Source organism: Hyperoodon ampullatus (genome assembly GCF_949752795.1).
Source record: "Hyperoodon ampullatus genome assembly, chromosome: 13".
Lineage (NCBI taxonomy): Eukaryota > Metazoa > Chordata > Mammalia > Artiodactyla > Ziphiidae > Hyperoodon > Hyperoodon ampullatus.
In genome coordinates this window covers 6893513-6920949 of record NC_136926.1, presented here as the reverse complement: position 1 = coordinate 6920949, position 27437 = coordinate 6893513, and the positions used below count along the sequence as shown (strand labels likewise).

The 27437-nt window shown below is 43.7% G+C and overlaps 1 protein-coding gene across 3 annotated transcripts; it reads left to right on the top strand.

Annotated features, from left to right (window-relative positions):
- Nucleotides 1-1217: 1217 nt before the first annotated feature.
- Nucleotides 1218-27347, top strand: TCTN2 (tectonic family member 2; the record flags this gene model as incomplete). Of its 3 annotated transcripts, none has more annotated exons than XM_079717656.1 (18): nucleotides 1218-1299; nucleotides 1474-1581; nucleotides 2013-2086; nucleotides 3727-3922; nucleotides 6671-6771; nucleotides 8074-8264; nucleotides 8788-8914; nucleotides 10640-10781; nucleotides 12075-12140; nucleotides 13645-13779; nucleotides 14025-14102; nucleotides 18148-18228; nucleotides 19238-19349; nucleotides 21731-21837; nucleotides 24712-24868; nucleotides 26518-26643; nucleotides 26797-26885; nucleotides 27126-27347. In XM_079717656.1, 18 exons carry the CDS (start codon nucleotides 1218-1220, stop codon nucleotides 27245-27247), a joined length of 2094 nt encoding a protein of 697 aa, XP_079573782.1. In that variant the 3' UTR covers nucleotides 27248-27347. The 3 variants fall into 3 exon arrangements, with proteins under 3 accessions (XP_079573782.1, XP_079573781.1, XP_079573783.1); XM_079717655.1 differs by having other exon boundaries at nucleotides 2013-2089; XM_079717657.1 differs by lacking the exon at nucleotides 13645-13779 and having other exon boundaries at nucleotides 2013-2089.
- Nucleotides 27348-27437: the final 90 nt, after the last annotated feature.

Here is a 27437-nt window from a genome sequence, read left to right as displayed (position 1 = left end):
CAACTAAAGATCCCGCATGCCTCAGTGAAGATCCCGAGTGCTGCAACTAACACTTGGCGCAGCTAAATGAATGAATGAATGAATGAATGAATGGCTTCCCTGGTGGCCCAGTGGTTAAGAATCCGCCTGCCAATGCAAGGGACACAGGTTCAAGCCTTGGTCTAGGAAGATCCCACATGCTGCGGAGCAACTACGCCCATGCGCCACAACTACTGAGCCTGCACTCTACAGCCCATGTGCCACAACTACTGAGTCCGTGAGCCACAACTACTGAACCCCACACGCCTAGAGCCCATGCTCAACAAGAGAAGCCACCGCAATGAGAAACCCGCACAACAAAGAGTAGCCCCTGCTCAACGCAACTAGAGAAAGCCTGCACACAGCAACGAAGATCCAACGCAGCCAAAAATTAATAATAAAGATGAGGAAGCCCAAGCTTAGAGAGGTTAAGTGACTTTCCCAAGATCACTTACTGTAGAAGGAAGGTGAAACCCAAACCAGGCAGTCCGACCTCAGAGCCTGCACCCTTAGTTACCGAACTATAATAACACTTGAGATACTTTGAGGCTGCCGACATAAAAAGGAATTTTTTTCAGGCAGAATTTTGATGCTTTTGCATCTGCCTAATGCTGGGCAAAACCTCGTGTGTTCTTTGATAAGACCTGCTTTCGGAGTTCTGAGAGCTCTGTGTGGTACAAACAAAACCTTCAAAAAACTGGGAGAACAATAAAAACAATTCAACAATACAATTATAGCACTGCAGCCTCACCCCCTTTTGGTCTCTCCCCCCAAATCACCATAAAAATCAAGTTTATTAAGTTGCTTGTTTACAATCCAGTGTCTGTAGGCTCGCTCTTGCATTAACTCCAGGTTGATTGAATTAACTGCAGGTTGGAGGAACTCTGGCTTTTAAAATGAACGCGGTTTTCTACTTTTTCGTGATCCTTTGCGTGCAGTGAAGGCGGCCGAAGGACTTAAGGCCCGTGGGCTGGGCTGAGATGCGGCGGCTGGGTTTGAGGGCGGGCGCTCTCTGCTGCTGGTCCAATCACGGCGCGCCGCTCCGCCAGGCCGGCGGCCGATTGGTGGTTGCCATAGCTCCGGGTGTTCGCTTGGCAAGATGGCGGAGAGTTAGACGGGGCAGCGTCTTGGCGTCCCCGCGCTTGCAGGCTTGTAAGCCGGGCGCGGTCCTGCCGTGCAGGCCCAGCGAGACCCCAGGCATGCGTTTGCCGCCGCCGGTCCCTCTGCTCTTGGGGCTCCTCCTTCTGCAGAGCGTCTTGAGGCCTCTGTGGGGGGACCTGGGTGCGTAAGGCGGGGCAAGGGCCTGCAGGACCGGGGCTGAGGGAGGGGACGAGGCTTTTGAGGCCAAAGCTCTCCTCCGGGAGCTGCGGAAGACCCCGCCAAAGGAAGCCACCACCCAGCGTAGGCAGGGGCTCTGCAACTATTAACTCCATTTTGTCCCTTTCTTCCCGCTAGTTTTCGTGCCTCCTGTCATCCGCATGTCCGGCCCTGCAGTCAGCGCGTCCCTGGTTGGAGGCACCGAGGATGTGACCGTGTCCCTGACCCAGCTGCGGGACGAGACGGGTAAAGAGCCCGGCCCTTCCTGTGGGGAGGGAGGAGGTTGGGTCAGGTCCAGGCCGCCCTAGAAGCCTGACCGGGGGCATCCCCTGGGTCCCTTGCCGCTGTCCACTTCAAAGTCGGGATGGGGGGCTGCTGTGGAGCGGAGGACCGAAGGACAGGTTCAGTAAAAGAAAGCTTGAAATCTTACTAGTTAGCCTTCGCTGAGCTATCCGCTGTACTTAAATGCATCACCTCATTTTCTAATACGAACAGTAATACCTTTTAATCCGTTTAACAAATGAAGACACTGAAGTTCAGAGAGGTGGTCCCTTGTCCAAAGTCACACAGCTTGTAAAGGGTCCGATCCTAGGCTTGGAAAGGGACTCCTGACTCAGGAGTGCACCCTGTTAGTGGCTGGGCAATAGTGCCTTGAATTCTGATCTTCTCTCCCGTAGGATTCTTGCCAGTTCCCGCCTGCGGAGTGCTCAGCAATGAGACCGGAGACTGGAGTTTGACTGTCAGCCCCACTGTGGTAAGGCCAGAGGTGAAAACCTTTTGGGTAGCATCTGCGGAGGCCCACATCTAGTGTTCCTGCACTGGTGTTCTCTCTCTCTTCTTTTTTTTTTTTTCTTTTGTGGTACGCGGGCCTTTCACTGCTGTGGCCTCTCCCGTTGCAGAGCACAGGCTGTGGATGCGCAGGCCCAGCGGCCATGGCTCACGGGCCCAGCCGCTCCGCGGCATGTGGGATCTTCCCGGAGCGGAGCACGAACCCGTGTCCCCTGCATCGGCAGGCAGACTCTCAACCTCTGCGCCACCAGGGAAGCCCTCTCTCTTCTTTTTTTATTCTTTTTTTTTTTGGCTGCAACGAGCAGCTTGCGGGATCTTAGTTCCCGTACCAGGGATTGATTGAACCTGGGGCCATGGCAGTGAAAGCCTAACCACTGGATCGCCAGGGAACTCCCCCTGCAATGTTCTCTCTCTCTGTTTTTTTAAAGAACACATTTATTTATTTATTTATCTATCTATCTGTCTGTCTGTCTGTCTTTGACTGCGTTGGGTCTTCGTTGCTGCGCGCTGGCTTTCTCTAGCTGCGGCAAGCTGGGGCTACTCTTCGTTGTGGTGCGCGGGCTTCAGTAGTTGTGGCTCGTGCACTCTATAGCGCAGGCTCAGTAGTTGTGGCACATGGGCTTAGTTGCTCTGTGGCATGTGGGATCTTCCCAGCCCAGGGATCGAACCCACGTCCCCTGCATTGGCAGGTGGATTCTTAACCTCTGCGCCACCAGGGAAGCCCTGCAGTGTTCTCTTAATCGAACAAGATAGAGCTTTCTTGGGACTTCCCTGGCGGTCCAGTGGTTAAGACTACCACGCTTCCACTACAGGGGGCACGGGTTAGATCCCTGGTCCAGGAACTAAGATCCCACATCCCGCACGTTGCAAACAAGCAAACAAAGCTTCCTTAGCGCTTGAAACCACCATGAAACTGTGGACTATCAGATCTCATAGACGTCCATCCAACCCAGAGGTTCTTAGGGGTCCTTGGATGAGTTTCAAGAAGCCTGTGAACCCTCTGAAACTGTGTGTAAAATTATGTGTGTGTGCATTTTTTCTGGTGAGAGGGTTACCAGCTTCCGTCAGATTATCAAATGGATTTGTGACTCAAAAGAGCTTCATAAACCACTGATCTCACCCAACTCTTGAGCTTATGTGTAAGGACACTCAAGCCTGGAGAGATGAAATATTTTCCATTTAATGAATGTTTTATTGAGTGCCCAGTATGTGCATAGCATCAACTCTGAGATAAAGGATGAGAAAGACAAACTTTGCTTGCACCCCAGAAACCGGGACCTGATTTTGTGGACTTTTTTGTGTGTACTTAATCTTCTGCTGGTAGGATGATAAAAGTGCTAGACAAACTGAGTTACCTTATCAGACCTGTGTTCAGCTTTCTCTAAGCAGCCACAACTTGCTTGCTTTTATGTTCAGTTGAGGATTAGGAATCAGGGCTTTCATATTGCTGTAGGTTTACAGGGTAGAATTGAGCAGAGTGATGTCTTTCTTATGTACAGTTCTTTTGTAAAATGAACGGAGGCTGATTGCACTTTCCATTATGTGTTCTTATAGATGCCATTTTGAGTCACTATAAAAAGTACAGCAATATTTTCCTTTCAGAATTCTTTGGAAGTGACTGTGAGGTTGAAGAGGGGTCTGCCATCATGTTTGTCTAATGAGACAGATCCGTTCCCGGAGGCCCCGTGTATTGTCCAAACTCTTCTGGTTTCAGCCTCTCGTCATTCATCCTGTTTAGCACATCTGCTCGTTCAAGTGGAAATTTATGCCAACTCCTCTCTGGCCCAAAATGCATCAGGCAAGTAAAGTCTCTGACTATCAAAACGTTTACTGCAAACATATTTTTTTTCTGGCCGTGCCACGCAGCATGTGGGATCTTAGTTCCCCGACCAGGGATGGAACCCATGCCCCCTGCAGTGGAAACTCGGAGACCCAACCACTGGACCACCAGGGAAGTCCCTGCAAACATTGTTTGATTGTGTGTGCCATGCGATTTGTGTGCTTCAATCATGAGTGTGTCTTGTTTTCCTAAACTTATTTTCATTTTGTTTAATTTTCTTATTTTAAAAGTTTCCACTTTGTATTACTTTAGTTAAGATTTATTGTATCTTGGGAATTCCCTGGTGGTCCAGTGGTTAGGGCTCAGCGCTTTCACTGCCACAGGCCCGGGTTCAATCCCTGGTCAGGGAACTAAGATCCCACAAGCCGAGGCGCAGCCAAAGAGAAATAAAAAAATAAAAAAGATGTATTTTGATCTCCTGTTTGTATCTCTGTAAGCCGTTTTAAATCCTTTTTGGGAGAAAGTAAAGTTTTTTTTCCTTGTATTGATTCCTGTGACTCCATCTCAAAACAAAACAGAAGGAAGGGAGAGACTGATGAATGAGTTTATAGAAAAACAGCAGATTTTCAATGAATGCTTTTGACAGCCAGCTGCCTTTCCCAGAGGCAGCTTGCTTAATTATGCTTATAGGAGCACATTTTTCTCTACAAACACAATAATAATGTACAATTTGCTGTTCTATACCTTTAAAAAGTAGTATAAGTTAGAAAATTTTTCATAGGAATGCAAGTAAGTTCTCATTCTTTTTCTATTCTTTTTAATATAATATAATTCTTATATTCTTTTTAATAGCTGCATAGCATTCCCTTGTGTGGATACACCATTGTTTATTTGCTAAATAACCATTGTTTATTTAATTAAAAGTTTTCAGCTTTTGATACTGTAACTAGTGCTACAGCAAATATCATTGTGCACATACATCTCTGGACATGAGAAAATGATTTTGTGTTACTCTCCCTTTCACATCACGGCAGTGTCCTAAGGACAAAAGATGTGCTGATGTTGAAGGGTCCACTTCGATAGGTGCCACCACCATGTCCCTTGTTGCCTGCGACAAACTCTAGCACCTCTTACCTTTATGGTCACCTGGGATGAAGGGAGAAGTGTTCCTCTTTAGTAGCAAAGGTCTGCCACTTTGAGACTCCCACAGTGCTGCTTTGCACATCACATCCTGTAACTGTGGTCCTCCTTGTGGTTTTGAAAGTTTAGAAGGATTAGATAAGTTACGGTAATGACATTCAGTGGGCTACTCTGCCCTTAGTGTATTTGCTTGGAAAGATCTCCAAGATATATTGCTAAGTGCAAAAAGCAGGTGCAGATGGGTGCATATAGCATGGAATAAGAATATGTATATTTATATTTGCATAAAGAAATTGTGGAGGGGGACTTCCCTGGCAGTCCAGTGGTTAGGACTCTGTGCTTCCACTGCAGGGGGCTCACCCATCCTTGGTTGGGGAACTAAGATCCCACAAGCTGTGCGATGCAGCCAAAAAAACCCAAAAAACAAAAAACCCCAAAACTGACAGGAGGGCTTAATGGTAGCTGTATCACTCAAGCAAGTGACTTTTTTTCTTTTAAAAAATATGCTTGACTATATTTAGGTAATATTTCGGAATGTCTTTGTACAAATACCCAAACTTAGGAGAATTAGAGTATCTGTATATTGGTAATTATGAGATGTCCACTCTGACCCATGAAGGTATGAAAAATTTTGTACCCAGTCAGACAGAGTTCAGAACAAGAAAAAGGGTGGAAGGACAGCCAGGAGGTAAGTGGTATGCCTGGTAACAAGGAAAGTAGCAAGCAACGTGGGAGACATATAGATAGATATACAAACATCTGTCTATATATCACATAGCAAAACCCTATTCTAAAATGCCTTGCTTATGTCACATGGGTTTGATTAAACTGAGGGTCAGACCCTTACCCTTGTGACATGGTATGTTACTCGGACCTTCTTATTCCTTATTCCTTATAGCATAGAATGTATAATAGTTCTTCTTTAGATGCTTCAGCTGTTGTGTCATTGAAGTTGACTGTTACATAGAGTTTAAACAAATAATCGCTACATAGTTTTCCAACTATTAGTCTCTGGATTCCGAGTTAGGAGGCTGAAATGTAATATAATATATTCCTTTTCCAATCAATGTAAAGATTACTGATTTCCCCCACATGTGAACTAGAATCAGGATGTGAAAATTTGGATTCACAGTATGGTGGGACTTGAGGTTGAGCGTGTAGCATAAATAAATGTGATCTTGTGGTCAGATGGCTTCCTGATAAGCTGTCTGAAATGTCACCATGGCTTCAGTTTTATCTGCTGAAAGGGGTATTGAATTTGAAGGAGTAAATGCTTAAAATCAGTCTGTGTTATGAAAGGGATCGTTCAGTGTACTGAAAAATAAAAGCAGTGCATTACATTTATCTTAACTCGTAAATTTTAGTCACTTGGTTATCTTCAAGTTCAACTGTGACTTCTTTAATTCGTATAACTAGCATATTTTCTTCTATTTGGGCTTTTGTTGGAGGAGTAGATACAAGCCTCAGTTACGGTCTATGCATAGCTCATTTCAGGGATTCTTTAATGTGGAATATTGGTAATTGTGGTTTGTAAAACAACGATTCAGCTTTCTTTAAATGTCAAAACTGTGGCAATGCTTCGTCGGTGTTTCACTGCTGAACTTTTCTGTTGTTTGTACCTTTCAGAGAACGTGACTGTTATTCCTAACCAGGTGTATCAGCCCCTCGGTCCTTGCCCTTGTAATTTAACAGCCGGGGCCTGTGACGTTCGCTGCTGCTGTGACCAGGTATGGTCTTTCTGATTATTGGGCACAAAAGCTACAGCATGTTAATTATATTTCTCACGTTGTAGTTACATCCTTAATACTTACTTATCTTACACCTGGAAGTTTGTGCCTTTTGACCACCTTCATCCAGTTCCCCCTCTCTCCACCCCACTTTTTTGTTGTTGTTGTTGTTGCTTGTGCTTTTGGTGTCATATCTAAGAAACCATTGGCCAATCCCAGGTCAAATACATATTTTTAATCCTTATTTTAGATTGAAGGGGAATAAGAGATGCAAAAGAAGCACATGTACGAGGACCCCAGTCACTCCCACTTTTGGATGAGTGCAGTTATTTATGTCATGGTTGGTTTTACAAAACGGGAAACGAAAGCTTAGGGTCTATATTGGAACACTCATACTAGCAATTGTATTTATAATAACAATCATGTTTAATTTTAAAAATACAGCACATCATAAATCTGTTCAGGTATCAACAGAAATGTCAAATGTATTCTCTCCCTCTTTCTTTCAGAGTGCATCACTGTGCCCTATTTCTAATTTCCTTCATGTTTGTGATATATGGTGTATATGTATACTTATAGCACCAACCACTGGAATCGTTTAGGATTCTGGGTCAGTGACACCTTCAGACAGCTTCAACTTACCTACCACTTTAGACATGATCAATTTTTAATTTGAATTGCCCTTGTTTAAAACAATCAGATCATTTACTTTTCTACCTTCAGTAAACAAGGGATTTAGAACGTATTTAACTTTTAGCTCTCTCAGTCCTTTGAGAAACAAGGAAGAACACAGATGAGTAAATGAAAGCATGAATAAAGTGACTTCTTGACATTAATTGGGTCATGATATCACGACAGTGAGAGCTTCAAGGATTCTTATGGAATATGGACTGTCTGCCCTAACTCTAAATGTCCTTAGGTTTCTCTGGGCTAGGGATTTGAATGGTGATGACAACTGAAAATTCTCCATTTGTTGTCTATTCCATATTATCTTGTCTTTTTCTCATCTTGTTTTTTTTGTGTGTGGTATATCTTAGGTCCCCAGTTAAGATGTGATTTCCTTGAAGGTTTGAAGTTCCTGACTTGGAGGCTTGTAGGGCGCTGACTAAAATTTTAGCATGATTTTACTTCCTGTGAGCACAAAGCACCCTTAGCCTGGATGCAGGCTGTGTTTGTTTCTGCTTCCTCGGAGGGGTCCTGCTGGCCTCAAGCCGCATGTTCATCACACTGGCCAGGAGATCCTGATGGCGGGCACAGGGGAAACTTTCCTCTTTTCACTTCTTCTTTACATCTTCTTTCCAGGAATGCTCATCAGATTTAACAGCGCTGTTCAGGGAGTCCTGTTTCCCTGGCGTGTTTGGAGGAGACGTTAATCCTCCCTTTGATCAGCTCTGCTCTGTTCAGACGGCACGTGGAGTCCCCAGCTGGTTTCCGTTCCTGTGTGTGCAGCTCGCCAACTCGCCTTTCCTCGGGTACTTCTATCACGGTTCCGTGTAAGTGTCCAAGGGGCTGCCCAGGAGAGGGCCATGCGCCCAGGTGACCCTAGAATATGGGTCACATCCTTCTCGGGACCTCTCCAGGGCTCCATGCTTCAATTCCTCCATTCTAGATTCAATTCTAGATTTCAGTTAGTAAGTTTATTTTGTGTTAAGTATTTGGAAGGATTGGAAAAGAAATTGAGTCACTGAATCCATTGAATCACCGAAAAGAAATTGATTGATACCACAGGTAATCAATAGTGATTCTCTGGGTTGGGGGAAAGAGTGGTGGGCTCACGGGGGACTTTAACTTTCTGTCTTTTACGTTTCTGTCTTGTTGAAATTTTACAACAACTTTATTATTATTATTATTATTGAAGTAAAATTCATGGAACATAAAATTAACCATTAACTACTTTAAAGTGTACAGTTCAGTGGCATTTAGTACAAATATTATTTTTATAGTTAGAAAAACAGAGAAAAAATTTAAAAGAATTGTTTTTACACGTTAGTGATGGTTTCTCTCATTGATTTGCAGTTCCTCTGGACAACACGCTTCCTTTGACATGTATTTGCATACTGATCTAAAAGACTTTTCAGACTTTGGTTACAAACAAGGAGATCCAGTTATGACTGTAGATAAGGCATATTTTACTATTCCGCAGGTAATCATTTCAATTTTAATATGCTAGAGGCTTTTCTCATTTTCCCCTTCCTCTTGTTATTTTAACTCATATTACTCTAAAAAAAATCGCTTCCTAAGTTACTTATTTTTCTCCTATGGATTTTTCAGGCACTCAACTATTTAAGGCCTCTGGATTTTATTTTTCCTTTTAATAGTCACTCTTTTTTTAAAAAATTTTAGTTAATTTATTTATTTTTGGCTGTGTTGGGTCTTCGTTGCTGCGTGCGGGCTTTCTCTAGTTGCGGCGAGTGGGGGCTACTCTTTGTTGTGGGGCGCGGGCTTCTCATTGTGGTGGCTTCTCTTGTTGCGAAGACGGGCTCTAGGCACGCGGGCTTCAGTAGTAGTGGCTCGTGGGCTCTAGAGTGCAGGCTCAGTAGCTGTGGTGCAGGGGCTTAGTTGCTCCGCAGCATGGGGGATCTTCCTGGACCAGGGCTCGAACCTGTGTCCCCTGCCCTGGCAGGCGGATTCTTAACCACTGTGCCCCCAGTAGTCACTCTTAAATTAATCTGTCTTTGCTAAATCTCAGAGTGAAGTTAATAAATAAAGCCAAAAGACTTTCTAGAAATTTCCGTGGAAGTAACTGTTGTTTATCACTTCTATTAACTTAATAGCCAATTTCTAGTAAGCTATAAATATTAAAAATTTTTTATTTATTTTTTATTGAAATATATTTGGCTTACAATGTTGTGTTAAATATTTAAAATAATATTACAGAATTTTGAAAAATATTTTAAGACTATAGAGTTTTATGTGAAATCTTTATTTTCTTTTAAGTTCAAAATTAGGAAAAAATATTTATGGGAAGAAAACATGGGAGGCTAAACCATTTTTCTTTACTATCCATAGGAATCTATTTTTATTTATTTATTTGTTCTTAAAATGTATTTATTTATTTTTGGCTGCATTGGGTCTTTGTTGCTGCACGGGGGCTTTCTCTAGTTGCAGTGAGTGGGGCTTCTCTCTTTGCGATGTGCAGGCTTTCATTGCGGTGGCTTCTCTTATTGTGGCGCACAGGCTCTAGGCACGTGGGCTTCAGTAGTTGTGGCTCGTGGGCCCTAGAGCGCAGGCTCAGTAGTTGTGGCGCACGGGCCCTAGAGCGCAGGCTCAATAGTTGTGGCGCACAGGCTTAGTTGCTCTGCGGTATGTGGGACTTTCCCGGACCAGAGCTTGAACTCGTGTCCTCTGCGTTGGCTGGCAGATTCCTAACCACTGAACCACCAGGGAAGTCCCCATTTTTATTTATTTATTTTTTTGGCCTCGCCGCTCGGCTTGTGGGATCTTAGTTCCCCGACTAGGGATTGAACCCAGGCCCTCAACCGTGAAAGCGCAGAGTCCTAAACCACTGGACCATCAGGGAATTCCCAGAATCCATTTTTATGGTTTTAACAAAAGTCTGGTTGTAATGAGGGAGAGAACATGAAATTGGGTATAATCATGTTTCTGCAAAGTAAATGAGGCAGAGTAGGGAATTTTCTTTAGCAACTGTACGTACTGTGACCCCTCGGCTAGTGGCTTCCAGGCTTCGAGTAGCAAGTCAGCTAGACATTTTACTGAAGTCGGTCAGTTAGTCAATGCCCTAGCCTTTGCTGAAGCTAACCCAGCAGTAGGAGCAGGCTGCAAAAAGAGTCCTTTTACAAAACACTGATCTCTCTTCTATGATTAGAAGGGAGGTCGTAAATCTGTCGGGATTTCCCCTGGCCCTCAGGTATCCCTGGCTGGGCAGTGCATGCAGAATGCCCCGGTGGCCTTCCTTCAGAATTTTGATGTTCAGTGCGTCACTAGCCTGGAGGTGTACCCAGAACGAGACAGAATCACCAACGTGAAGGTAAAGAATGGTACTATGGGAGGTAAGTGACGTCCCTTCAAAATAAGAGCACGGACCTGAGTGTTGAGATAAACTCTGATCTCACTTCTACTGGATCAACTTAGAATAATATTTCACCTGCCAACTGGGGAAGGTGTTTTCTTTGGAAAAAGTTCAGTTCCATAAGACAGCATATTGCATATCTGTTCTTTTTTTAAAAAAATCGAGCTAAAATTCTCATAACACAGAATTAACCATTTTAATGTGTACAGTTCAGCGGCATTTAGTACACGTACAGTGTTGTGCAACTATCACCTCTACCTAGTTCCAAAACATTCTCATCACCCCAGATGGAGGCCCTGCACCCATTTAACAGTTCTCCCCCTTCTCCCTCCACACTGAGCCCTGGCAGCCACTCTGTGGATTTTCCTGTTCTGGACACTTCATGTAAACGGACTCATACAATATGCGGCCTTTTGTGACTGGCTTCTTTCACTCAGCATCATGTTTTTGAGACTCATCCGCACTATAGCATGGATCAAAGCCTCATTCCTTTTTTTTTTAAATTTAATTTAATTAATTTGTTTATACAACAGGTTCTTATTAGTCATCAATTTTATACATATCAGTGTATACATGTCAATCTCAATCGCCCAATTCAGCACACCACCATCCCTACCCCCCCGCAGCTTTCCCCCCTTGGTGTCCATACGTTTGTTCTCTACATCTGTGTCTCAGCTTCTGCCCTGCAAACTGGTTCATCTGTACCATTTTTCTAAAAACCTCATTCCCTTATATGGCCAAATGATATTCCATCCTATGAATATACTACACTTTGTTACCATTTATTAGTTGATGGACATTTGGGTTGTTGCCAGCTTTTGGTTATTGTGAATAATGCTGCTGTGAACACGTGTGTTCAAGCATCTGTGTGGACATACGTTCTCATTTGCCTTGGGTAGATACCTAGCAGTGGAATTGCTGAGTCACAAGGTAATTTAACTTTCTGAGGAGCTGCCAAGCTGGTTTCTACAGTGACTGTACCATTTTCCTTTCCAAACCAGCAGCGTGCTGCATATTGGTTCTTACACAAGAGTGACTCCAGATTCTTTTCACTGACTTTTGAGACTCTCCTTCTCCGTTATAATTAGATGGCAAGAATAGAGGGACTCCCATTTGATGGCGTTTGGGGAGTTGGGGGGAGCTGAGTAGTTGGCACACAGGGCAGAGGCACAGTTACTGTATGTGCCTGGCAAGCTTTCATTTTCATAGATAGATAAATGTGATCATGTTAGGTCATGTACTCCTGTGGAAGTTCATTTATGTGTCTTTTCAGGCATAGTTACACCACAAGTAATCTATGAGGAAGCAACTGACCTAGACAGATTCATCACCAATACAGGTATTTTAATGTTACACTTTTATATCATTTCTATGGGAATATATGTCATTTCTTGCAAGTAATATGTAGTCCCAGGGTAAAATACACTTTTATTGAGAATTTTAGGAGGTTCACAACCGTTAGAAGGATATCCCACTACCATTTTGCTTGTTCCTTGTTCCGTCTTGCCTGTTTGGAGTAACATCTGTGACCTGAGCCAGACCCTTCACAGTCCTGGATGACGTGGGTTCCAGGCTCCTTCCTCATTCTCAGGGCTTGTGGGCCTTTTCTGTTTTTCTTTTCTTTCTTTTTTATCGGTACGTGGGCCTTTCACTCTTGCGGCCTCTCCCGTTGCGGAGCACAGGCTCCGGACGCACAGGCTCAGCGGCCATGGCTCACGGGCCCAGCCGCTCCGTGGCATGTGGTATCTTCCCAGACCGGGGCACGAACCAGTGTCCCCTGCATCGGCAGGCGGACTCTCAACCACTGTGCCACCGGGGAAGCCCATGTGGGCCTTTTCTTAAATGTTTTTCAGAGAGTTAAAGAGTTCTTTAGGGGCTTCACTGGTGGTGCAGTGTTTGAGAATCTGCCTGCCAATGCAGGGGACACGGGTTCGATCCCTGGTCCGGGAAGAACCCACATGCCACGGAGCAACTAAGCTCGTGTGCCACAACTACTGAGCCTGTGCTCTAGAGCCTGTGAGCCACAACTACTGAGCTGGCGTGCTGCAACTACTGAAGCCCGTGCGCCTAGAGCCTGTGCTCCACAATGAGAGAAGCCACTGCAATGAGAAGCCCGTGCACTGCAACGAAGAGTAGCCCCTGCTCACTGCAACTAGAGAAAGCCTGCGCGCAGCAACGAAGACCCAACACAGCCAAAAACGAATAAATAAATAAATAAAATAAATTAAAAAAAAAAAGTTCTTTAGGACCTAGCATTTTCACTTCTTGCTTGCTCTTCTTTTTCTGATCATCAAACTTTGCATTTGTGAGGCAGCCAAATAAGGTAGGTAGAGTTTGGCCGATATTTCCAGGACTTTTGTTTTTAATGAAGGATACTACTAGTGGTTCTTTTCAACGTGCTGTAATTCTAGAACTTATTCTTTACTTCATCGGATATTAGTACAATATCGTAGTGAACTAGACAGAAGGCCCCTGCTCTTAAAAGCTGACATTCTGTAATCTTTCATTTAACAAACATTCTTCCAAGCATGTACTCTGCATCAAGCTATGAGCCGGGGACCAGGGATGCTGAAATGGAAAGGACAGAGCTCACTCAGGATATGGGGATGGTATACAGAAGGTGGCTAACGCTGACTTGGGCAGAGGAATGGGGAAGGCTTCCGGAGGAAGTAATGACCCTGCTGTGTAAGGGAACTGGGTAGGCAGGGCAGGGGTGGGGTGTGGGGGGAAGGCCAGCCAGGCAGAGAAAATCACCAACTTGAGCCCAAAGAAGGTCTTTAATTTTTTTTAGGTCTTTAATTTATGAAAGTATTCTGTTCTTTTTTTTTTTTTTTTTTTTGCAGAAACACTTTTAAGTACTGGATCAGCCCCCAGGAATGTGAATGTGGAAGAACATTACATTTTCAGATGGAATAATAATACAATCAGTGAAATAAATGTCAAAATCATTAGGGCAGAAATTAATGCCCACCAGAAAGGTAACTTTGTGGAGGACAGCGAGAATGCTTTCAGTTTAAAATATTTTCTCCTTTCTTCATGATTTTCATAATTATAACAGATTAATTCAGACCTGTTTTTCTTACTTGTATTTATGATTTAATCAGAAAACAGTATTTTTTTTTTTGCACGTCAAAATGCAATTATAAGATAAAGAAAACACTGTGGGAGATAATTTCTTTTCCTAGTGATGTGGTGACATATTTTTATTTTGTTTTATTTCTAGGAATCATGACACAGAGATTTACAGTGAAATTTTTAAGCTATAACAGTGGTAATGAAAAGGAATTGTCTGGAAATCCAGGTGAGATAGTATATGTCAATCACTGATCTTACAAACATATTTTAGTTCAACACTCCTGTGCTATAACGATGATTATAAATAGCTCCAACTTTAGTTTGTGACTCTGACTTTTTTCTTTTTCTTTTGTGATACTGTATTCTTTTCCTGATAACAGCTTAATTTTTTACATAAAGTGTATATTGTAACAAGTTGTTGTAAACCTGAAACATCCTTTCTCTTTAGCTACTGGTCTTTTTTTTTTTTTTTTTTTTTTAATTTACGTATAGTTACAATGTTGTGTTAGTTTCTGGTGCACAGCAAAGTGACCCAGTTATACACATTTATATATACTCCCCTCATATTCTTTTCCATTATGGTCTGTCACAAGACACTGAATATAGTTCCCTGTGCTACACAGTAGGTCCCTGTTCTTTATCTATTATATACATAATAGTTTGTATCTGCTAATCTCAAACTCCTAATTTATCCCTCCCTCCCCCTCTCTTTTTTTTTGGCTGTGCTGTGCGGCCTGTGGGATCTTAGTTGCCCCATCAGGGATCGAACCCACACCCTCAGCAGTGAAAGCACGGAGTCCTAACCACTGGATCTCCAGGGAACTCTTGTCTTTTGAAAAAGAAAATAAGGCATTTAAAGTGTTGGTAAGGAGGACTTCCCCGGCGGTCCAGTGGTTAGGCCTCCACACTCTCACTGCCAGGGCCCAGATTTGATCCCTGGCTGGGGAACTAAGATCCCACAAGCCGCACAGCATGGCCAAAAATAAAAAATAAAGTGTTGGTAAAATTAATTTTTAAAGAAATAAGCTGCAGATGATGGGTCCCTAACCTGGAATCTGTGGAGAGACTTCCCTGGGACGTGTTGCGCATTTTGTATTTACGTGCAAATATATCACCACCCGCTTTGTCATGTATTTGTTTATTTCTTTTGTTCACTGCTGCCTCCTCAGGGCCTAAACCAGTATGTGGACTGCACTGTTCAGTACTCTAGCCACTAGCCCCATGTAGCTGCTGGGCACCTGAAATGTGGCCAGTGGCATATGTGGAAATAATAATACTTTGTATATACTGGGTGGACTGAAATACATTATTCAAATTAATTTCACCTATTTCTTTTTTTAAAATTAATTAATTAATTTTTTTTGGCTGCGTTGGGTCTTCAGTGCTGCGCGTGGGCTTTCTCTAGTTGTGGCAAGCCGGGGCTACTCTTTTTTTTTTTTTTTTAGCGGTACGCGGGCCTCTCACTGCCGCGGCCTCCCCCGCCGCGGAGCACAGGCTCCGGACGCGCAGGCCCAGCGGCCACGGCTCACGGGCCCAGCCGCTCCGCGGCACGTGGGATCCTCCCGGACCAGGGCACGAACCCGCGCCCCCTGCATCGGCAGGTGGACTCCCAACCACTGCGCCACCAGGGAAGCCCCAGGGCTTCTCTTGTTGTGGAGCACGGGCTCTCGGCGCGTGGGCTTCAGTAGTTGTGGCACATGGGCTCAGTAGTTGTGGCTCACGGGCTCTAGAGCGCAGGCTCAGTAGTTGTGGTGCACGGGCTTAGTTGCTCCGTGGCATGTGGGATCTTCCCGGACCAGGGCTCGAACCCATGTCCCCTGCATTGGCAGGCAGATTTTTAACCACTGCACCACCAGGGAAGTCCCTAATTTCACCTATTTCTTTTTCTCTTTTTTTAATGGGGCTACTAGAAAAAAAATTTCTAAAAAATTCTAAAGATACATATTATTCTAAAATCAAATATGAGGCTTGCATTATATTTCTATGGGACAACTGTGGCTTATACCATAGTAGGTGTTCAGTAAATACTTGTTGGATAAACCTATCATTGTTTCTTAAAAAAATTTCTCCGTCCTTTTGCTATCCTTTTTTTACTTTTAAATAAGTTTTTATTTTGCATGATCTTCAATACTTATACTGATTTAATCATACATGACTCATTATATATATATTTTTTTTCTTTTAAATAGGATTTTAATGTACTTATTAATGTGGAGCTTGGGATTTATTGTTGGCTTTAAAAGCGGGCTCCTGGAATTTAAGGGTTTTCATTTCACTGAGTTAATTTGACAAGATTTCTGAGAAACACCATCAGAATATGTGAAAAATGTTGACACTGTCATCAAAAACGAATAAATTAAGAGCCAGAACTGATCAGGCAGTGAAACAGCTTGAATAGATACAGCCACTGTCTCTAGCACTTTCTGAGGCAGGACGGGGTTTTCAGAGGACTATATGACATGGGCCCTGTCCTCAAGGAATTCACTCTCTCATTTGGAATGACAGCACCAAGTTACAGGAAACAACAGTGAACAATCCAAGATAATTAATAAACGGGTGAGGGACTTAGGGACAGTTACTCCAGGATTTAGAGGAGTAGAATGTTGACCGCTCTTCCAGACTTTGCATCACTAAGGAGCAGTGTTGAGTGTCCAGCGCTTGCCAGGTTCTGTTCTCAGTGCTGGAGGAAAAGCAGTGAGCGAGTCAGAGCCCTGCCCCTGGCGGGTTTCCACGCTGGGCTGCGAAGAGGAGATTGCGCCTTGAGAAGCAGATAATTGGAAAGGATGCTGGGGACAGGAATAACCTGGGGGAAGCCAAGGAGGAAGACATGAGTGTGACGTGTACATGGGCAGGGTCGGACCTGTGGCCAGAGGGGAGGCCTCTGGTTCAGGAACGGTGGGGCGTAGTGGTGGAAACACAAACACCATGCATGAACCTCAATTGCATCCCAGTTTGTAAAAACAGCATTAAAACATGTTTTTGGAGGGAACCTAGGAGGAAATATGAGGATGAACTGGATATGGTATGATTATAAAGGATTATGATTAATTTTCTTAGGAGAAATATTGGCATCATGGTGATATAGGGGAATGTTTTTTGTTTGTTTGTTTGTTTGTTTTTCTTTTTGGCTGCACCCCTTGGCTTGTGGAATCTTAGTTCTCCGACCAGGGATTGAGCCCGAGACCACGGCTGTGAAGGTGCGGAGTCCTAACCACTCGACCGCCAGGGAATTCCCTGTAGGGGAATGTTCTTAATTTGGGGAGATGTGTGATGGACGTTTTAGGGGTGAGGTGTCATGATGTCTACAACTTATTTTCATGTGGTCCTGCCCCTCCCCTCCAATGTATATATGCTTTTATAATAGATAAGACATATATGGCTAAATATTAACCGTTGTTGATTTTAGGTGGTGGCTGTATTGAGTGAGGCTCATTTTCAACTTTTCTGTACTTGTGAACTTCTTCATATTAAAAAGGTGGAGGGACTTCCCTGGTGGCGCAGTGGTTAAGAATCCGCCTACCAATGCAGGGGACATGGGTTTGATCCCTGGTCTGGGAAGATCCCACATGCCACGGAGCAGCTAAGCCCGTGCACCACAACTACTGAGCCCACGTGCCACAACTACTGAAGCCCGCGCGCCTAGAGCTCGTGCGCTGCAGCAAGAGAAACCACTGCAATGAGAAGCCCATGCACTGCAACAAAGAGTAGCCCCTGCTCACCGCAACTAGAGAAAGCCCACGCGCAGCAACGAAGACCCAACGCAGCCAAAAAAAAATAAATAAGAAAAGAAAAGCACTTGATGACATTAAAATTAAACAAACAAAAAAAAGGTGGAAACAATAAACTGGATTACTAGGAGATGGATGGGAATAGGATCTAGATCAGATCTTGGGGTTGAATTGGTTTACTGGCACATCATTCCCTGAGAAGGTAACTTTGGTTTAAGTTTCCCTTAGGAGCCCCTGTGATAAGTGGTATTAATCACTCAGCAAGTACACATGAACCAGCCTGCTGATTCAGTGACAACTGAATCACTTTGCTGTACACCTGAAACTAACACAACATAATCAACTCTACTTCAATAAAAAACAAAATAAAACCAAAAACAAATGAAGGTGACATCCTTTTTCTCGAGGGTATTCTGAAAAAGCTTTGCCTGCATATTTCCTTTCACTGTGGATTCCTCCTTTCCGTTATTTGAGCTAGCGCCTGTTGCATTAAAATAGCTTTAGAGGGAAAGATGCTCACTCTCCTGCATTGTGTTTGTCTAGGTTACCAACTTGGCAAGCCTGTTCGAGCTCTAAACACCAACAGGATGGATAATGTCACGACTTTACACCTTTGGCAATCCGGTAATCTGGTTTGGTAATATGATTAGCTCTCTGGTGAACTAGAATTGGAAATATTACCATATTTTGAATCCGATTAAGGAACCAATTACTTTAAAGCCCAGTTTGTTTATTTAGCTTGGGGGTGGTTGTTTTCCATCCTTCTGCAGCTTTCTTTTCTTTCTTTCTTTCTTTTTTTTTTGTAAAAAATTCACATTGTTTGCACTCGAAGTGCTGGTTTTTAGTAATAGAGATTTAAATATGAAAGTGGCTGGAGAGTCCATCGTCTTTGTAGTCATTGATAAGCCCAAGATGGTGCTAATCGGAGACATAAGAATAGTTTCCAAAATATGGAAAGACATAAGAATAGTTTCCAAACTATGGAAAATCTTTGCAACAGTCGTAATTACCCACATCTGCCAGAAGGCATTAGATTTCAGGTTCAGAATAAACCCTTGATCCCTGTCTAGGTATTTCAATACAGAAAGAGCCTTTTGTTCAGCTTTCAAAAGATTAGGGTAACAATGACCTCAGTTCTCGAAAATTGGAAACTTTATTTCTTTTCTTTTTTAAAATTAATTAATTTATTTTTGGTTGCATTGGGTCTTCCTTGCTGTGTGCGGGGTTTTCTCTAGTTGCGGCAAGCAGGGGCTACTCTTCGTTGGGGTGCCCGGGCTTCTCATTGTGGTGGCTTCTCTTGTTGCAGAGCACGGGCTCTAGGCACACGGGCTTAAGTAGTTGTGGCACGAGAGCTCAGTAATTGTGGCTCGCGGACTCTAGAGCTCAGGCTCAGTAGTTATGGTGCACGGGCTTAGTTGCTCTGTGGCATGTGGGATATTCGCGGACCAGGGCTCGAACCCTGGTGTCCCCTGCATTGGCAGGTGGATTCTTAACCACTGTGCCACCAGGGAAGTCCCTGGAAACTTCATTTATGCTTTTTGTTCTCTCTCTGTTTTTTAAGAAAAACTTTAACGTAAATATTTTACTTACTTTTATTTTGCAAAAATAGGAGGATAATCTTTTTATTTTATAGCTGGAAGGGGTTTGTGTATATCAGCAACTCTCAAACCCATTTTATTTGGAGAAAATGCACTATCTGGGTGCCTTTTAGAAGTTGGAATTAATGAAAACTGTACTCAGCTCAGGTGAGTGTCTCACTGATGAATTTATCTACATTTTGAGTGGTTTGCTTAAATTTAATTCATATGAATACTAACGACAACATGAATGTGAAAAATTTCAGTCTGAATAAAAACTTATATAAAAGTGATCGTAAATAATACAAACTTCCAATACAATTTAGAGTTGATTCAAACATCAATATAAGTGAAAATAGACATTCTTGGGACTAAAGCTATTTCATCCATATTTATGCAAATTTCTCTGGGAAGTTTGTTCACATCGTTGGAACCCCATGTTCGTAGAAATAGAAGAAGGGCTGGAGCCAAGTATAATCAGTGATAAAACATATAAAGAATTCTTAAGCTGTGTAACGTGATGTATAAAGTATTTTCCACTTAATTATCTGTGTGGCATTTAGAAAATTTATGGATATGCATATGCATTCTTTTCTTTTTAATTGAGGTAAAATTCATACAACATAATTATTTTAAAGTGAACAGTTCAGTGGCATTTAGTACATTCATAATGTTGTGCAACCACCACCTCTATTTAGTTCCAGAACACTTTCATCTCGGCAAAATGAAACCTGTACCTTTTAGTAGTCACTCCCGATTCCTCCCTCCCCTCAGCTCTGGCAACAGGCAATCTGCATTCTGTCTCTGTGGATTTACCTACTCTGAATATTTCATGTAAATGGAATCATACACTATGTGACTTTTTATGTCTGGCTTCTCTCACTTAGCATCCTGTTTTTGAGGTTCATGCGTGTTGCAGCATATGTCAATACGTCATTCTTTTTTTTTTTTGCGGTACGCGGGCCTCTCACTGTTGTGGCCTCTCCTGTTGCGGAGCTCGGACGCGCAGGCTCAGCGGCCATGGCTCACGGACCCAGCCGCTCCGCGGCATGTGGGATCTTCCCGGACCGGGGCACGAACCTGTGTCCCCTGCATCGGCAGGCGGACTCTCAACCACTGCGCCACCGGGGAAGCCCAATACGTCATTCTTTTTCATGGCTGCATTTTATTCCATCGTATGGAAATACTGCATTTTGTTTATCCGTTCGTTAGTTGATGGATATTTGGGGTATTGCCACCTTTTGGCTATCGTGAATAGTGCTTTGAACATTCAGGTATCAGTTTTTGTTTGAATACCTGTTTTCAGTTCTTTTGGGCATATATGCAGGAATGGAATGGCTGGATCATATGGTAATTCCATGTTTAATTTTTTTGAGGAACCGCCGTATTGTTTTCCACAGTGGTTGTAGCATTTTACAGTCTCACCAACAACGTAAAAGGGCTCCAGTTTCTCCACATCCTCGCCAACACTTGTTTTTTTTGGCCATGCCACTCGGCATGCGGCACCTTAGTTCCCCGACCAGGGATCGAACCCGTGCCCCCTGCAGTGGAAGCGTGGAGCCCTAACCACGGGTCTGCCAGGGAAGGCCCCCTCGCCAACACTTGTTATTTCCCATTTTTTGAATCATAGCCATCCTAGCAGGTGTGAAGTGGTATCTCCTATCCCAAGTGGTACAGTTCTTTGGGGAGCAGGGAAAAGGTGGGGGGACATTGTGAAGGGAAGAAAAACTGTGGGTATACGTTACCCACGGCGGCTCCTGGTCGCAGGGTGCAGGGCAGTCAGAGCCTCTCCCTTGTGGTTTGTAAGATTTGTACCCTCCAGTGACGTTACTGGAACAGAGAGGTGCCAAGTTCCAATTCTTAACCTTCACCTAATTTTATAGCTCAAAATTCTAACTAAATATTTAGGTTCCTTTTACTTTTGGGTCACTGTGTCCCATGAATCTATCCTGGTAACTTGATATGTGATCTGCCCACCTCCCAAGTTTTGTGACACTCAGAGGAACCTGTAAACCACATGATACCAACATAAGTTACTAACATTTTAAGGCCAAAGTGAAAGATTGTTTCTGTATGTCCTCCCCCTGCTGTGTAAGTTCATCCCAGGAAGGCCCTCCAAAAGAGGTAAGACTCCCAGCCAGATCCTCTGGCAATTTTTTGTTTAGACATCCAGCAAGCACAGCCTGGACACTCTTTTTTTGTTTTTGTTTTGTTATTTTTTAACATCTTTATTGGAGTATAATTGCTTTACAATGGTGTGTTAGTTTCTGCTGTATCACAAAGTGAATCAGCTATATGTATGCATATATCCCCATATCCTCTCTCTCTTGCATCTCCCTCCCACCCTCCCTATCCCACCGCTCTAGGTTGTCACAAAGCACGGAGCTGATCTCCCTGTGCTATGCAGCTGCTTCCCATTAGCTATCGATTTTACATTTGGTTGTGTATATATGTCAATGCTACTCTCTCACTTCGCTGGACACTCTTTGTAAGGACTTCAGGACGAGACCTGCTGGCCATGAGCTGAGAAATGTCTTCCTCTCTTGCAGGGAGAATGCTGTTGAACTACTTGATTCATTAATACAAGTGACTCATGTTGCAATGAGAGGCAACTCCAGTTACGACGATCTTAGTGATGACTGGCTTGAAATAATACGTAAGTGAAAGCTGCACATGTGTAAAATGTGTACCTTGGTTGCTGTGATTACATAGTGTCAGGTGTAGTGTTACAGCCTGACCTGACAGGTTGTCTTTCTTTGCTGTGGCCCAACAGACATTTGTTTAGTGGTTAGCTTTCCGGGCAGGAGGCTTTTCATGTCTTTTACCTCTTATTCATGATGGCTTTTTTTTTTTTTAAAGAGGATACCAACAGGAAGTTCAAATTGCCCATTTGTTTTACAAGCTAACGGTCTTTGGAAAAGGAAGTCTTAATGAAGTTTGAGGATTTTCAGTGCATGTCCGTTTGCATTCCTATTTTTGATTGCCAGGAATATGGACAATTGAGAACTGGCTTTGTGATTTACAAAAGCAATCTTGTTACCTTAAAATAAGGTGCTAGAAAACATCATGCTAAGTGAAAGAAGCCAGACCCAAAGGAGCACATACTGTATGCTTCCATTTATATGCAGTGTCCAGAACAGGCAAATCTATAGACACAGAAAGCAGATTGGTGGTTGTTCAAGACCTGGGCTATTGGAAGGCATTGAGGGGTGACTGCTAGAGAGTACAGGGTTTCTTTCTGGGGCAATGAAAATGTTCTAAAATTGAGTCTGGTGCTGGTTGCACAACTCCGTGAATATAATTAAAAACCATTGAATTGTACACTTAAATAGGTGAACTATATCGTATATCTCAATAAAGGTGTTAAAAAAGAAAGAAAGAAATTAAGGTGCAGCAGAGCTAATAATAGGATGGTCACCGAGGCCTGATAAGAAGACTTGGCAGTCCAGCGCCTTTGGTGAGAGGCATCTGCTCTGAGCGTTGGGGCCACAAGGGGACGGTGTGTGAGGAGGCGCTGCACCACAGGTGGCATGTGGAACAGACTTCGCCCTGACAGGCCCAATTTCACCTCCAGATCCAGGACGTCCATCCAGTCACTGAGCTGTAGCTCACGCAGGTGGTCTAAGGTCACAGTTTGCTGTGGCTGAGCTGGAGCCACAACCCAGGCTTCCTCTTCTTCTCCTCCCAGCCAGCAGGTCTGGTAATGTTGCTCCAATTCCTCGGGGAGTCTTGAGTGTGTAAAGGCATTGAATAGAAAGAAAGCTTCTTCTCTTGGGACTTCCCTGGTGGTCCAGTGGTTAAGACTCTGCACTTCCAATGCTGGGGACGGGACACGGGTTTAGTCGGGGAACTAAGATCCCACGTGCCACCAGGTGTGGCCAAAACCAAAACCAAACCAAACAAAAAAAGTAAGAAAGCTTCTTCTTTTGCTTTCATTACTGGAGTTGCCTCTTGGGGCCTGAAGGAGCTAACTGACTCCACAGCATCCGCTTTTCTAAGTCCCCTCCTGTCCCTGTGGCTGCTGCTGGGCTCCTTGCCTCTGCCTGGCTGCAGGGAGAGCACCTCCTTGGGTCCTGTCCTCACCCTTTCCACACCCTCCAAGGTCACATCAGCTCATTAGGCTGGAATTCATACAAAGGACCATCCAGACACATGCGTGCGCTTTCCCCACCCCTTGTGATTAGGGTCTGGATCATTATGACCCCCTGTCCCCTGTCCCCTGGGGTGGCCAGGGATCACGTAATATGTCTGTGTGCTTGAGGTGCCCCGACCACTCTCTGACTCAGGCAGGGAGTCCTGCTGGCCACGATTTGCCAGTCCAGTCTGCGCTCAAGTCACTAGGCGCAGAGTTAGATCCTTATTTGGAAACAGAACCCAGAGGTCTGGGCTTGTCAACCCCTTGTGAACCTCTAGGCCAGCTAGGTGGGCTGTGGAGTGCCTGAGGGATGGCGGGAAGGGGTCAGTAAAGCATCTAAGAAGTAAAAAGCATGGGAAATTTCAAGACAGAGAACCAGAGTTGGTGAGGTGGGAAATCGGAGGTGATGGCGTTTTTGTTGCCTTCAGGTGGAAGCTGTTAGCTTCTATTTCGTGTCTAAGATTAAAATCAATCCTGATCCTGGTTGATAGAAGAGAAATGATGTTGAACACATATATCAAGGAGGAGGAAACTGGAAACAGTGTCACCAACCTTCCAAATCTCTGAAGGAACAAAGAAATCCCCTCCAGAGTCGCCATGGGACTTGCCATCCACATCCTGTAACTGACCTTGCTGTTTTTTCCCCCATAAGGGCCAGTTTTCAAGATGAATAAAATTAATCTCTTATTCAGTTTTATTCTCTTCCATTTGTATTACTGCTGTGGCAACACATCAGGAAATTGCTTTTGAACTATTTAATACGTAGTAACTAAAGTTGTTAGTATGGACTTTTTTTTTTTTTTTTTTCGGTTCGCGGGCCTCTCACTGTTGTGGCCTCTCCTGTCGCGGAGCACAGGCTCCAGACGCACAGGCCCAGCGGCCATGGCTCACGGGCCCAGCCGCTCTGTGGCATGTGGGCTCTTCCCGGACCGGGGCACGAACCCGTGTCCCCTGCATCAGCAGGTGGACTCTCAACCACTGCGCCACCAGGGAAGCCCTGTTAGTATGGACTTTAAATGTCTTATACAGCTTTTACTAGAATAGTGACTGCATGGGATAAGACCCATGGCATTTTACTGCAAGTATATGGTATTTCTGTTAAAACTCTGGGTGGATTTCAACGAGGAGCTTGGGAGCTGAATCATGATTTAGGGTTTTATTATGTGGGTCAGGGATTTTAAAGTTCCAGTGATTGACCTAACATCCAAGGGAACATTTTGAACGCGAGGGGTAACACAGTTAGAGTGACGTGTAACTAGAGCCTGTTAGAGATTAAAGCCTCATTCGTTGTGATTCCTGTCTAATGATATTTCCCATTTTGGGAGTATCACAGCATTGTAGGAAAACTGTTATTCAATTATTCTTTCCAATATGCACAACTTAACATTTCTCCAGGTGCAGATGCCCCCGATGCAGGTGCAGACCCACCTGTCAGTAACGCGAGTGGCATCTGCCTGGATGTTCCCGCTCAGCTGAATATCCGCATCCTCTTCTCGGATGCTGGCGCCGTAGAAGGGTTGACTCAGCAGGAGATACTTGGCGTAGAAACAAGGTATGATCATATCGGGGATAAGTGGGGTTTAGAGACAGTAAAGTTGAGGGCGCTCCGAAGAATAGGGGAGTGCTAATTTAGAATCTGACTGGTTTATTTACAAATTGCAATGATTAGCAAATGATTACATGTATAAATGGAACATGGATAAACTGTGTTTGTAATGGAAACTCATTCTCACAAGTATCCGTAAAGCTACGTATAAGGGAGTCTGCCAGGTATTTCAGGGAGTACAAAGATGAATAAGGGGCTGCTTAGTGCTCGGCATATTTTGAAATTCATGAATATCATTGGCATACTGATCAGGGAATATTGCCCAGTGGTTAGAGATTTTGGTGGCAGATGGGTGGGTTCTGCCTATTGTGGCAGAACCACAAAATCATGGCTATTCCAGTGTGAGCTGTGTGACTTTGGACAGTTACTCAACCTCTTCTGAACTGCAGTTTCCTCATCTGTAAAATGGTGATGTACCTTTACATGTCAGACCTCTATCACCTTTAAGTGACAGGGTCCCAACTGACGCTGACTTAAGCAAAAGGTAGGTTTTTGGTTCAAGTTATGAAAAGTCCATACACAGTGAGTTCATGGTTCATGGTTCCCATGTGGTCAAGGGTCTTTCCTCCTTTATCTCTGGGTTCCTCTTTTCTTTGGGTGGGCTTCGTTCTCAGGGAGGTTTTCCTCAAGAGCTGGCAAAGATGAACACCAGCAAATCCAGGCTTATACCAATTTAGCAAGTCCAGGGAATTCCCTAGAGATTCAGTGGTTAGGGAAACAAAAAAAGCTCTTCCAGTTTAGCAAGTCCAATGGATGGAGGGTGCCTCCTTTCCCCATCTTTCTCAAAAATGTTCTGGGAAGACTTTTATTGGTCCAGTTTCCGTCATGTGCTCCTTTCTGAACCAATTACTATGGCCAGGGGCATAGCTCTGATTGGCCAGGTGCAGGTGATGGGCACATCCCTAGGTTCAGGTGGGTCCCTTCTTGTCCACTCAACTGAGAGTGGGGAAGGGGTAGTTCTGCCAGGGAAAACTGGGGTGCAATTACTAGAAGAAAGGCAGAGGGATGCTGGGTAGGCAGAAATAACATGGAAAGCCCTTAAAAATCATTAGCTGCTACTACTGTTGTTATTATTGTTGTTGTTACTATTATTATAATATTGTTTGAAACAAACAAGTGATAAAACAAATGAATTTTAAAAGCACCAGATGAAATGAGTTGAGCGGGGAGGAGAGATGAAACAGAATTGGCAAAATGCTGGCAGCTGTTGCAGCCTGTGATTGGGCCATGAGGGTTCATTATACAACTGTCTCTGCTTGTCGGTGCATTTGGAAATGTATATAATACAAAGGGGGAAAAAATAGCACCAGTAGAATGGGAAACTTCTTTAGGAGAATCTCAGCTCATATTGTTGTTGTGTCAGTTACCTGATGTTCTTTTTTTTTTTTTTAAAATCTTTTTTGAATTTGTTACAGTATTGCTTTTGTTTTATGTTTTGGTTTTTTGGCTGCAAGGCAAGTGGGATCTTAGCACCCGCACCCCCTGTATTGGAAGGCAAAGTCTTAACCACTGGACCACCAGGGAAGTCCCCCGATGTTCTTAACAGACAAGAAACAAGCGGTGGATTTGTTGTCTGCTTAACCTTTTCCTCCCAGGTTCTCCTCGGTGACCTGGCAGTTCCAGTGTGGGCTGACTTGTGAGGATGAGGTCAACCTTTTCCCCATCAGTGCATCTGTCCAGTTTATTAAGATACCTGCACAGTTACCCCGTCCACTTACAAGGTAATACAGTTGCTGACCTAAGTGACATTAGTAAGAAGCAGAAAAATGTATGTTCCAAAATAAGAAGTTTATTTCTTTAATTAGGTTTTGATGCTTCTCATCAAAAGCATGTGCTTTGCTGTAGCTACTGTAACTTCCTAAAATGTTTTGTAGATTCCAGATCAATTTTACAGAGTACAACTGTAACAGAAATGAGGTTTGTTGGCCGCAACTTCTATATCCACTGACCCAGTATTATCAAGGTAGGGTAAAGCACATTTCTGAAATGGTTATCATTATGTTATGTCCATTAAACTTAAAAAAAAGTGTAAATGTCACAGAAAACGTAAAACATATAGCAAAGCTTTAAAAGGAAAACATTTACTGATCATGTTGCCACTTAGAAAGGATCACTATTTATGCTTTGGCTTATTTCTACCTAAATAATTACCCAAAAAGTTAAGAAATAGGAACGTTGCTTAATTTGATTCATTGTCTTGCAGGGGAGCCTTATTCTCAGTGTGTTGCCAAGAGCTTACTGTTGGCATCCTTCATCATATTAGCGGTGTTCCTTAGTAACCCCTGGACTGGAGTATGCAAAACGTGGAATTCAGCTACCATCTGACCTCTTACAGATCATCAGCTTTTACTTCAGGGGTTTGTTGTCTTCCTGTGTGCCTCTCTATAAAATCTTAATAAATGCAATGTTTTCCTTTTATAGAAGATTTTATTAGGTGCCCTGCAAATTTAATTCACATATACAGCTATCCCGACGTTCACAGCAATGCAGCACGGGCGTCCTCACTGCTATACCA